Source organism: Lissotriton helveticus, chromosome 3_1, assembly GCF_964261635.1.
Source record: "Lissotriton helveticus chromosome 3_1, aLisHel1.1, whole genome shotgun sequence".
NCBI lineage: Eukaryota > Metazoa > Chordata > Amphibia > Caudata > Salamandridae > Lissotriton > Lissotriton helveticus.
Genome location: NC_136061.1, coordinates 1,954,272,898 through 1,954,286,548, shown reverse-complemented (window position 1 = coordinate 1,954,286,548; position 13,651 = coordinate 1,954,272,898). Strand labels below are relative to the sequence as shown.

The following is a 13,651-nucleotide window of genomic DNA, read 5'->3' as shown; positions in this document are numbered from 1 at the left end:
GTATTTTACAGGTAAATATAAACCCTTTTTGTGTATATATTAAATGTTTATACTTACCTGTATAACACTTACATTTCCATGGTAAAGGCATGTGCTTGGTAAAAAATGTACAGGTAGGTACGAACCCTATTATATATATATAAACCCACAACCCATACCCACCCTACCACCCAAAAACACATACCCACCCTAAAATTACACTTGCTGCCCAAAAAGGCAACACCAACCCCAAATCCTAAAATTATCCTTGCCACCCATAAACCCATAACCACCCTAAACCCTAAAATTACCCTTGCCATCCAAAACCCCACAAATAATCCTAAAATTACCCTTGCAGACCAAAAAACCCATACCAACCCTAAATCGTAAAATTAGCCTTGCCAACCAAAAACCTTAAAATTACCCCTGCCACCCAACAACCCATACCCAACCTAAACCCTAATTTTACGCTTGCCAGGCAAAAACCCATACACAACTTCTAGATGTCATTTGTTTCCTAACTATAACAAACCCAGTAACCTTTGTATTCTTTACTGAATTTCTATGGTTTAAAAAAAGAAAATTCTAACTGTTACCTATAACCTTTGAGGGTGGGTGTGTGAGTGGCTTTATAGGTTGCTGGGTGTGTGAATGGTTGTATGGGTCTGTGAGTGGGTGTGTGAGTGGCTGTACAGGTCTGTGAGTGGGTGCTTGATTGGTTTTGCGGGTGTGTGAGTGGCTGTATGGGTTGGTGAATGAGTGTGTGAGTGACTGGGTCTGTGAGTAGATGTGAGACTGGCAGAATGGATGTGTGAGTGGGTGTCTGATTGTCTATATGAGTGAGTAACTGTGCCAGAACGGAACTTCCCCAGCCCTTTTATCCAACTAAAGTCCACAGCTTTGCACAAAATGTCTACTCAACTGGAGTACTTTCTACTTCCTATACCGAAGACAACCAGACTAAAAAGAAGTGAATCTCCACCAAACAAGGGTACTTCCCCTTATCTATTTGAAGCAAGTATGTCTTTATTTGGTGGACATGTCCTTATATTCTTTGGCATTAAGAAGGCGTCACCAAAATCGGCAGGAATTGCGCTGGGGTCTTTTGGTAAGGTATCCATGTCATGTTATGTTAACATTTCTTATAGAGTGCCCGTACACAGATTGGTTTCTTGGCGCTTTTCTAAAAAATGCTGGAGCCCTTATTGATTTAGGCGTATGCCTGAGTGAATAACCATGTCTTGAGAAGTCTTCTGAATCTCGAAGGGTCAGTGCAGAATCTGATGTCAAGAGGAAGGGTGTTCCAGAATGTAGGTGCCAGCACTGCAAGCCTACATCCGCCCTGTCGCTTCAGTTTGTAGGAGGGAGTGACCAGAAGGTTCATGTTGGCTGAGCGCAGGTTGCAGGTAGGTATAAGCCTTTGAATAAGTCTAGAGATACATTTTGGACTCATGCCATGCAGGGTCTTAAAAACGAGGCAACCAACTTTGAAGGCGCATCGTTGTGGTATAGGAAGACAATGCAACTTCTTCATGAGAGGGGAGACGTATTGCCTTCTAGACTACTGGAAATCAATCTAGCAGTCTGGTTCAGCACCAGTGGCAGTCTTTTTGTTAGATACCATAGTATGCCAGAGTAAAGGGAGTTGGCATAGTCTATGTGTAATATAACCATGACTAAAACAACCTGTATCAATGCTTCCCTAGTGAGGAGTCTGTTGATCTTCCTTATTTTCCTTAGCTAAAAGCAAGTTGAGATTACTGATCCAACTTGAGTTTTCATGGTGAGGTCACAATTGGTTGTCACCCCAAGACCTTTGGCGGAGGGGGATCGAGTTGGGGGGGGGGGAGGGGAATCAGCTCAGCTGGCCAGAAGTGTGAGCTCCATGGGTTATGCATACCCCATGTCAGAATAAGTTCAGTCTTGTCCGGATTAAGTTTTAGATGGTTGCTGTTCATTCAGTTGCAGATGTGCAGCATTGTAGCTTGAAATTTAGACACGAGTCAGGTGTGTTATTGATGGTACACATTAATTGTAAATCATCTGCATAGTTGAATGAGCATACCTTCCTTTCTTTCAAGGACAGTATCAATGGGAGAAGGTATATATTGAACAAATGCGGGGATAACGAAGATGCTTGAGGTACTCCACATGTTTTCTCATTTTTGGCTCAGTGAACTGGGATAGGCAGACCGACTGAGAGCAATCCTCCAGGAATGATCTAATCCAGCTAAGAGCTGATCGTTGGAGTCCCAGGTCCCTGACTCGGTCGACCAAGATACCAATTGACCGTGTCAAATGCCGCGGAGAGGTCCAACAGCACCAGGGCCTGGGGAGAGCCTTTGTCGGCTTCCTTCCGGAGTGAGTCCAGCACAGTCAGAATCACTGCCTCTGTTGAATGGGCTGGGCAAAACCCTACTTGATGGGGGGTCGAGATTTTAAAACTGCTCAATAAAGGCACAGAAGCATTTGGCCACATGGGTCTCCAGTACCTTAACTAAATAGGGGAGCAGAGAGATTGGGCGGTAGTTGGTCAGAGTCTGGGTAATTGGCCCCTGGTCTTTTTAAAAAGAGGGACAATAATCACTTCTTTGAAGGCTCTGGGGACACAGCCCCGAGATAGTGACTCGTTCAGGAGGGAGAGGGCAGGCCTGGGAAGTGTAGAAATATCTTCTTTTAAAATATGAGGCGGACAGCTATCAATCAGTGACCCAGATTTTTACTTTGGTCTGAAAGTCTAAGAATACTTGATTGCTTATTAACTGGACTGATCAAGGGAACAGGATTTTTTGGCATAGATGGTAGTGCCTCGAGAGTGCAGCTAGTTGGAATACTCACTTTAATCGTGGTAATTATATCGATAAAGAAGGTATTCAGGGAGTTGCAGAGTGCTTGAGATGATATAGGTTTTATTGTAACTCTGTCAGGGTCGGACAGTTCAATGATGATAGGGAATATTTCCTGTGATCCATTAGTGGAGCACACGTTCTTTGCAGAAAAATAGGTAGCCTTGGTTGTTAAAATGATTTTTTTGTATTCCTTCAGTAAATCTAAATAAGTCTCTCTTTTATCAGGGAATAATTACGTCTCCACTTCCTTTCAGATTGGCGTAAGGGTAGTTTTGGGGGTTTTAGATCAGTAGAGAGCCATCTCTGAGCCTCATGGCGCCTAACTGATCTTATTATTCTGAGGGGGGCATGTTCATTGCTGGCTGTTAGCCATGCAGTGAGTTTTTCCTCACTGAGATTGATAGATGATTGGTTGATTGGGAGTGTGTTTGCCAGTGTATTGTAGAAAATGTTTCTATTAAGGCTCTTCCAGTTCCTTGCCATGGACCCTTCAGTAGCTGGAGGTTTGACTGCGGTAATGTTGTTAATGACGAACTTTATTAAATAGTGGTCTGACCATGTACAAGCAGAGACAGTCAATGCAGAAACTGCAAGATTGGCTGTCCAGACATGATTGAGTATGTGTCCCTTAATATATGTGGCAGAAGTTACCTGCCCAGTAAAATTTAGCCCATTAATTAGGTCAGTTAATTCTGCGGAGTGGGGTCCACGCAGTGCGTCATTGGCCCAATAACTGAAGTAGCCAATCAGCAAAAGATTTGCATGGTTGGATATTAGGTGGGCTGTCAGTTCGCCCAAGAATTGTAGAAACAGGGGCATGTTCTGGGGGGGGGCTTATAGTAGTAAACAAATTAGGGGGGCTGAGACCGACTCCAGTGTGATGACAAGATTGTCCACCGAAGTTCGATCTAACGGGGTAAGTGAGGTACATTTTAATTCCTGCCGTTTGATGGCAGCTACTCCTCCACCAATTTTTCCTGGTGAGCGATTTGCCTGGAGGATGTAGTAGTTGTTGGGCAGCGCAGCTAAGATATCAGGGGCGGACTCCTGGGAGAGCCAAGTTTCCGATAAAAAGAGAACATCAGGTTGAGTTGAGTCCAATAGGTTACATAGGTCCAGCTTATGTTTTGACAGGGAGCGGGTGTTTAAATAGAGTATTGTTAGCTCAGATGATCTATATTTGTCCTGTTTCTGGGTATGTTCTGCTTCGTGGGGAGAATGATAGAATTCTGTCTAATCAAAAGCACATACCTTGGTTCTCCAGCATTGTATCTAGTATAGTAAAGACCCATACCTTGTTTCTCTAGCACTGTATTAGGTATATCATAAACATATGCCTTGGTTCTCCAGCATTGTATCTAGTATAGCAAAGACCCATACCTTGTTTCTTCAGCACTGTATTAGGTATATCAAAAACACATACCCTGGTTCTCCAGCATTATATTTAGTATTGCAAAGACCCATAGCTTGTTTCTCCAACATGGTAACAAGTAAATCACAGACACACCAATAAGGTCATCAGCATTGTACCCGTTTGTCATACATAGACATAGCTGGTGTCCCCAGCCCTGGCATCAAGAACAGTACAGGCTTGCATCGCGTTTCTTTAGCAACATACCTAATATGTCACACAAGCGACCCATTTGAAGGTTCTGCTGCACATCCAGATCCTGGACATCGGCTCGCAAAGATTCAGTGTATCCTAGGAAGCAAATAGAGTAATCATGAACTTGGACACACTTCTGCTTTTCAGATAAACCTGACGATTGACACTAGGCAATATTAATATTAACTTGTTGTACCAAATGGGGGTGCGCAGCTCAAAAAGTCCAATAGGCCAGTGTAAATAGAAAAGTAACTTCTTCATTTAAAAATGTTTCTTATAAAAATCATTAATTTCAGACAATCCAGTCGACGCGTTTCACTCCCATATAGGGAACTTCCTCAGGGCAAATGGAATATCATGTGCAAAAGTACACTGCAAAAGGTGTATCTGCAATAGTTGATAGAGCTCGTTGTTAAAAAACGGTGGCACTTCACAGAGAACAATATACTCTTATGTGATCCTGTTTAGTACAGAAAAGAAATTCCAATCAGATTCTCGAGAAAAGAACAGGATCCGACCATAATAATTTGATCCCACCGGTAGAAGTCAACGACCAGGAGGTAGCTGTCGTGATCACCCAGGACACTTCAGGGTTGGGAGGCATAACGAGTCGATATGGCGAAGACGAGCCACAGCTCAAGTAGAAAGTGCCTCTTACAGTCCAAGGTTGGATAGGAGGAAGACAGGCGATATATTTCTGGACGTGGAGGATCTCTGTGTTTCTAGTTATTATACTGTTGAGTCATGATTCAATACACTCGGCTCTAAGAAGATTCACCTTTTTGGGACAACTCAATGATAATTAGATGAAACTGTAAGAGGCACTTTCCAATTGACCTGTGGCTCATCTGCGCCATATCGACTTGTTACGCCTCTCAACCCTGAAGATCACTACAGCTACCTTCTAGTCGTTGATTTCTACCGGTGGGATCAAATTATTATGGTTGGATCCCGTTCTTTTCTCGAGAATCTGATTGGAATTTCTTTTCTGTACTAAACAGGATCACATAGGAGTATATTGGTCTCTGTGAAGGGCCACCGTTTTTTAACAACGAGCTCTATCTACTATTGCAGATACACCTTTCGCAGTGTACTTTTACACGTGATATTTCATTTGCCCTGAGGAAGTTTCCTATATGGGAATGAAACGCTTTGGCTGAATTGTCTGAAATTAATAATTTTTATAAGAAACATTTTCAAATAAAGAAGTTACTTTTCTATTTACACTGGCCTATTGGACTTTTTTGAGCTGCGCACCCCCATTTGGTACATGATTCTTTGATCTGGAGCACAGCGACGCCACTCAAAGGCTGGCGCAGGGGTCGTTTGCACAGCATTTCCACATATAGGAACTGGCATGAGGTGAGGCATAGGAGGCCCGCACGTTGTCGCTTTGGGTTTCTTGTTTAATGATAACTTGTTGTTAAACAGCAATAAATACGGCACTTTTACCGCTGTAAATGCCACCATTACCCAATTCATGATATTCAATTTGGATTCCTTAATAGTGTGGAAGGCTGAGTCTGCCTTGCTGGAACTGAAACCATGAACATAAGAACCCGCTCCCTGTCAGCGGCGAGCATTCAGGTCACTGATCCATCCTCCTGGCATAGAACATCAATCTCTCATGGGTGATGCATTCCTTCATGGAACAGTAACATTTATTTCGTACTTTGAGCCCTTGCAGGTACACAAATAGCACATTATTAAACCATTTCCAGCTGTACACCATTGTCTCATCTGTATTAATGACTCGCTGTGCCTATGATTTTATGTGATGCGTAATATGGAGAGAACTTAATGCATTTGTTCCATGTTTTTGGCTGGTCGACACTGTGTTTGGGCATACTGAGGACCAAGCAGCCATTCAGGACTGGGCATGCATGTCTGTCAGATTCTGTAAACACCCGATGCACTTGAGCGACTGGGCCCACTGGACAAGAAGTAGTGACAGTACATTAGTCATTAGATATGAGCTGTTCATATTGGGTCCATTATTTTTCTTTAAGGATTGAAGCATAGCCCAAGTCTTTCTACCCTCTTTAGGGGTAACACTAGAAGAACAGGTTACTTACCTTCGGTAGTGCCTTATCTGGTAGAGACTCTATCTAGTCACAGATTCCTTACCCAGGCATAAGACTAGATCCAGAGATTTTGCAGCAGTACGCCTGCGTTCTGGTAGGTGGCGTAGTTCGGCTTCCTACCTGTGGCACCAGTAGTGAGGTACTTGTTACCTATAATGTTACCTATAAAGGCACCACCTTGAAGCACTGACATCGTTCATTTTGGTGACTTTTCATGTCAGGAGCCATGATGAATACCAGCTACTGGGTTAAATTTCAAGGGCCCTTTTCAAGGGGAAGCCCACATCCTTTAATCCGATCGCAGAGCAGGGAAGATCGGAGGGTCTGTAAGGAATCCGTGGCTAGACAGATTCTCTACCAGATAAGGTGTCACCGAAGGCAAGAAACTTGTTAATCTAATAGACATTTCTAGCCGCAGATTCCTGACCTTAGAATACATAACCAAGCAATGCCTCCCCAGAGGAGGGTCTGCGAACCCAATTGAGACCAGAAAGTCCTGCAGGACTGAACAGGCAAAATGCCCATCCCGACAGACCTGACTGTCCAGGCAGTAGTGCTTAGTAAACGTGTGTAAGGAAGCAAACATTGCAGCCTGACAGATGTCCAGGACTGAAACTCAGTGAGCTAATGCAGTGGTCGCAGCTTTGGCTTTGGTAGAATGTGTGCATAAGTCCTCAGGTGGTTGCTTCTTGGCAAACGTATAGCAGATCTTTATGCAGAGCACTATCCCTTGGGAGATGGTTACTTTTTGCACAACCTTCCCTTTCTTGGCCCGACGTACCCTATGAAGAGTTGATTATCCACTCTGAAGTCTTTTGTGTGATCAAGGTAGATTGACAACGCTCTTTTTGGTTCCAGGTGGTGGAGTCTCTCCTCTTTCTTAGAAGGATGAGGCGAGGCTATAAAGGTAGGCATGGTGATGGTCTGGCCTACGTGAAAAGGAGGGATAACAGTTGTCCTAAGAACCAGTTTGTCATGGTAGAAGGTAGTATATGGAGGATGCACTGAGAAAACCTGCCACTCACTGACCCTCCTGGCAAACTGTGCCCAGCAATGAGCCCTGCTGGGACTAAGAAAGAATAAACAATAAGACTTAAGAAAGATGAACAGAGAGGGGATCAATGCTTCTGAATACACACCCTGTCACAAATCTGTCCAAGCAACAGGCTTATACTACTGTGGTGGAGGGATGCCTGGCTGCCAGAATAACATCACAGACTTCGGGAGGAAGGTCAAAGGCTGTCAGCTGTCGTCGCTTAATCTCCACACATGAAAGGGGAAGGTGTGCAGGTTTGGATGCAGGACCCTCACCAGTTGCTGTGATAGAAGATCCTCCCGAAGAGGCAGCTTGACCAGGGGACCGATGTTCATGCTCAACAGTTCGATATACCAGACTATCCGTGCCCAGTCTGGGCAAACAAGAATACAAACAAGAATAAGTTAGGCCTGGTCAGTTCTGATCTTCTTGAGAACTCTGGGGAGGAGTGGTATTGGCAAAAAGGTGTACAGGAGGCTGGAGGAGTACTCGAGACGAAAATCGACTCTGAGCGAGTGCTGCTTTGGAAACTCCTATGCGCAGAATTGCTGATATTGCACATTCTCGGCAGAGGATCTCCCCACTCTTGAAAGAGACCTTACACCACCTCGAGATGGAGACGCCATTCGTGATCCACTTAGCATCGATGGCTGAGGTCATCCGCACTGGCATTCAGAGAACCTGCCAGGTGTTGAACCACCAGGGAGATGCCCTGGTGTTCCAGCCATTTCCAAAGGTACAGAGCCTCCTGACAAAGCATCCATGACCCCACCTAGCCGCCCTGCATGCTGCTGTACCACATGGCAGTGGTTTTATCCCTGAAAACCTGCACTAGCCTGAAAACCTGCACTAGCCTTCCCTTGATGGAGGGCAGAAAGGCCTTCAATGCCAAGTGAATCACCTGAAACACCAAAGGGTTTATGTGGGGTCCTGACTCCGCCGGAAACCAGAGTCCTCTGATCTCCACCTCCCCTAGATGGCTGCCCCATCCCGGGAGTGACGCATCTGTTGCTACAGTCAGTTCTGACTTAGGAAAGGAGATGGATCTGTCGCTGGCCCAATCGCGGTTCGTCAGCCACGACTGCAAACCTGCTGCAGTTCCCTCCGAGATCTGGACCCTGTCGAGGAGATTGCCCTGAAGCTGTGCCTTGGAACTTCAAGGCCTACGGCACAGCCCACATATGCCAGCGGGCATGCTTCACTAGCAGGATGAAGGAGGCTATGGGGCCCAACAGCTTCATAGTCTGTCTCACCGAAACCCAGGTTAGAGGCTGAAACATTGGCATCATAGCCTGAATATCCTGGACTCGCCATTCGGAAGGATAAGCCCAAAACTGCACTGTGTCCAGAACAACTCCAATGAAAGGGAGAATCTGAGAAAGAAACAGGTGTGACTTTGACACATTGATAGTGAACCCCAGCAAGTGCAGGAAGTTTGCCATTATCTGGAGGTGAGAGACAACTGCCTGGGGCGAGCCTGCCTTCAACATCCAATCGTCGAGGTTAGGGGAAGTCTGGAACTCCAGACCTACTCAGGTGTGCTGCAAACACCACAGTATATGCACACAAGGGAAACCCAAAGATCGTAAGGGACCAAGGGTACTTGAGTAATTTCAGAGACAACAGCCCCTTGACAAAAAATGAACTACAGTTGTTCTGAATACAAAAATCAGTTCCATAAACAGATTCAATAATCAGAGTTTATTCCACCAACTCCAAGGAACTCTTCAGTATCATTCAGGAATTCACCAACCCATGCAGCGAAGCCACAGATTTCACATCGTCCCAAGACTTCTGCGACAAGCTTGGAACATACTTCCACCTCAAGATCAAAAACCTCTACGACAACTTTGTCGACCATCCACCAGAAGCGACAGAAACCCCCGCTCCCCAGAGACACCAGCCAGCCCACCATCTGCAACTGCACACCGATCACGACCGAAGACACTGCCTCGACCATGAAAGGCATCCACTCGGGGGCCCCCACTGACCCCTGCCCACCTCACATCTACCACAGAGCCGCAGCCGCCATCACACCCGAATTACAACGCACCAGCAACACCACCTTCAAAACAGGCACCTTCCCAGATGACTGGAAGCAAGCAGAAGTCAGGCCCCTGCTCAAGAAGCCCACAGCTGACCCCACCGACCTCAAGAACTACTGACCCATCTCGCTCCTCCCTTTCACAGCCAAAGTAGCAAAGAAAATAGTCAACAGGGACCTGACACGATTCATCGAAGAAAACGCCATCCTCGACCCATTCCAATCCGGATTCCGAAGCAACTACAGCATCAAGATCGCCCTACTTGCAGCCACAGACGACATCCGCACCCGCCTGGACCAAGGCCACTCCGCAGCCCTCATCCGATCTATCAGCAGCTTTCAACACCGTTTCCCACCGCACACTAATCACCAGACTACATAACGTCAGCATACAAGGAACATCCCTGGACTGGATCTGATTGTTCATCACCGGAAGAAGCCAAAGGATCAGACTACCACCCTTCCTCTCCTATCCCACGTAAACCACCTGCGGAGTTCCACAGGGTTCATCACTGAGCGGACCATCTTCAACATCTACATGGCTCCCCTCGCAGCCATCGTCCGACAACACAGCCTCAACATTGTATCCTACACGGATGACACCCAGCTCATCCTCTCCCTCACCAAAGTGAATTACCCCAGCATGAATAATTTCAAAAAACAAAGATCAAGAGAGCTCCTGCCCAGCTCCAAAATGGCCGCTGGGCAGGAGCTCCTCTAGCGAGCTCCGGGTTGGGGATCACCATTCTGGTGGATATCCCTGTGTAACCCCGTCGCTCATTGCCCTGCCACTCATCCCCATTCCACATCCACTGGCCACTACCCGCTGATCAGTTTCCCAGGTCCCCACTTACGTTCCACCGGCCCGGCTGCTGGGGGACGGACGCCTCACCACAGCCGACTGACGAGAGAGCAGCGAGCCACGGAGAGAGCATGGCCCAGCATTGTAGAGGAATACGGGAGACCGGTTTGCCGATGCCGAGTCTCCAATCAGGGCTGGATGAAGGAGTCGACCTCTGTATACCGGGAAGATTTCCATGGCAGAGAAGTTGATCGCTGAGCCCTGAGACAGAGATCGTCGCCTGGTCCCCAGCGCCTGCTGACCGCAGGGGGCTGCGCACCGGAGCGGCGAGGACGGGATCCAGCAATCACGGTGCCGGTGAGTCCCAGAATCGCTGCCCGGTCTGCTTGGTGCCCAGCACACGTAGGGGGGCGTTTGCGGAAGCGGCTCTAGGGCTGAGCGGGTCTCATCGTTGGAGGCAATATCCAGGGGAGGCTGAGATCTAGCTACATGTGAATTTCTGTTGGTTTGGGAAGCGGGTGTGTTCCGGCGCCCACAAGGGGAAGCTACGCACCGCGTCTGAATAGGAGACCGGATCGATGCGTTCTTAAAGGGACAGTTCACGGCCAAGTCGCTCTAAGGGCGATGTTTCTCCTCCCTTGTTAATGAGAGCACAAAGTCGTTCGAGTCTGTGGCACGGTTGCTTCAGGGCTTTGACTTTGGTGGCCCTGACGCCACGGATGAAGTGTTTTTCAGCACGATTGTCTCATCATGGGATTGGTAACTGACTTAATTCTGGGTCAGCTCATGTCTGATCATTTTGGAGAAGGATCTTCCCCCCCGGCTGCGTGCATGTACTTGTAGTTTTGTTTTTCTCTGCTGGTTCTGGACTCTTCCGGAGGCCCTGTTGCCTGGGAAGAATCTCTCCATTCTGTTTCTCTTGACCCTTCTTTGTCTCCCTGGTTTGATACAAAATGGTGCCTAACCTATGGCCCTGAGGGGAAGGCCAACTGGGAATCATCACCTGTATATCGAACTCTGCCCTCAGACCTCGACATGGAAATAGCACTCAGGTCTAGTTTGTTGACTAAAACAAAAAAAGGACTATGACTAAGAGAGGAGCAAGTTTCGACATGTTTGGCGGACATCTTTGAAAGTTTTTTTTTTTGTTTTTTTCTATTCTTCTCTTTCCCACTGAAAGACATTTTGACTGGGGATGTCTGCAGGAAATTACTCAGTAATCACTCGCCCTTGACATTGCTAAAGTGATCAGACTTCTCCCTCGCCTCCACTGCCTCATCGGCCTACGCCCACCATGGAGACCAACAATGCCTTCAAACTGTCTGAAGGATCTCTCTCTAGAGTGGGCCTCAGTGCATTTAAGATCACTTATCCCCCCTACCTCACTAAGAATGCATCAAAAAAACTTTAACACAGCATAATAAAAAGAAATCCAGAAACACTTATATCAGATAATTACTTCTGTATGTCTAAGGGCAACAGCTTGTGCGACCTAATCTTCTACACTAACAGGAGAGCCCAATGGAGAAAATCTGTCATATCATTTTTTCAGTGCAAACAGATAAGGAAAACACCCCACGGCTTTAGTCTTGCTATCACTTCCTCCCCTATCCACAAAGTTGATCTCACCATTACTATCTACAACAATGGGATCGTTCTCATTCAAGCTTACAAAACCTTGAGCAGTTCGATAAACTCTTCTTGAGTATCAAAAGCTTTATAAATAACAACTTAACCCCAGTTCGACAAGACTCAACACTAACTACCTCAAGTCCACCCCAAACCGATGCCCCCATTTCCTCCTCTGATTCACCTCCCTCCTCTCTCACTACCCCTCCCTTGCCCGTGCCGGTCTCTGAATGGCCTGAAATACATACTTCACGGACAGTAACCTTACCCCTACTTCCAACCTCCCTGCCATGGTTGTGTGGTACACCTCTAATACTCAGTGACGAATCACCCGATTTGGGATCTCTCATCTCTTTCCCCGACACATATAATACACAACAACAATCTACCCCCTCTCCCTCTCTGGGATCTCCCATTACCACTTCTGATCCCTTAATCACACTTCGACACCCTGCCCCCTCTCTTGTTTTCCACACTCAATCAACCTCCTGGTCAATGCATCCTGGAACACCGACTGTATTCAGGGACATCCCCTCTCACATTGAATCACCCATTACCGCTTCAGTCTCCTCTAACACACACAGACACACACCCCCTCCACAGATCTCCACACTCAATTTCCTCAACTTGCCCCTCTTTCCCAATACCCACACTTGCTGGCACACTTGGACGATATCTCCCTCCAGATGCACTCTCTCTCCCTCGAACTCCACAATTTGAAATCCCTCTCACTCAAATATCTCCCTTTGTTAAGCCCCCTCCTCTCTAGTCCTAACCGGCGCACAGCCCCCGCCAGCACAATCGACACAGCTCCCCGTGACCATCCCTCTTCCATCACCAATACCATTCCCCTACCCAAACTACCCAAAGCAGCCTCTCATCCAAGAAGCTCATCCAGCCTTACGCCTAAGGAAATTGACAGCCTGCTCAAGTCTTATTCGTCTAACACAGATAGCAACATGAGTCCAAAGGGTATAATTCAAACCATTCATTCTAATCCAAACAGACAACCCTACCACAACCTCAGAGTCATAAATAACGACAACCTCAAGAGAGTAAACATCATTCAGACTCCTCCCACCGTCACGCCGGCCCCACTCAAGTGCATTCTACTCAAATGTAGGTCTGCCAACCAACACGCCTCCGAGATCTTCGACCTCATACAACATAATGAGATAGTTATCATTATCCTCACTGAAACCTGGCTCAACCCTGCGTCCACTCCAATCCTAGACCTCTTGGTGTCCCCCTCACATGACATAATTCGCCTAGATAGAGTTAAGAAGCAGGGAGGTGGTCTAGCTTGTATACATCGGAACACGCTTGTGGTCTCCCTCGTAGAGTCCTCCTCGCCAACGAATTGTGAATACCTTTGCCTCAACATTTCTAGTAACAATCGTTTGGTCTGCAAATTACACACTTTCAATCACCCCCCGGGTGACAATCTCCCCTTCATTGAGCAATTCATGGAAATCATCTCTGCCAATGTGGATTCAGTCCAGCCCCACATTTACCTTGGGGATTTTAACCTTCATTGGTCAAATACTAATGACCAAGCAGAATCATGCCTAAAGTCCTTCTTGAATGATAACAATTTAATTCAACATTGTGACCAGCATACA

The 13,651-nt window shown here is 46.6% G+C and overlaps 1 protein-coding gene across 4 annotated transcripts in view; it reads right to left on the bottom strand.

The window, feature by feature from the left end:
• Positions 1 to 13,651, bottom strand: part of IQCH (IQ motif containing H) — an 887,303-nt gene that overhangs the window by 419,004 nt on the left and 454,648 nt on the right. For all 4 annotated transcript variants that reach the window (XM_078683047.1, XM_078683049.1, XM_078683045.1 and 1 more), the window contains one exon: positions 4,447 to 4,530. In XM_078683047.1, the coding sequence (XP_078539173.1) occupies positions 4,447 to 4,530 (84 nt within the window). The remainder of the gene's footprint in view (positions 1 to 4,446; positions 4,531 to 13,651) is intronic.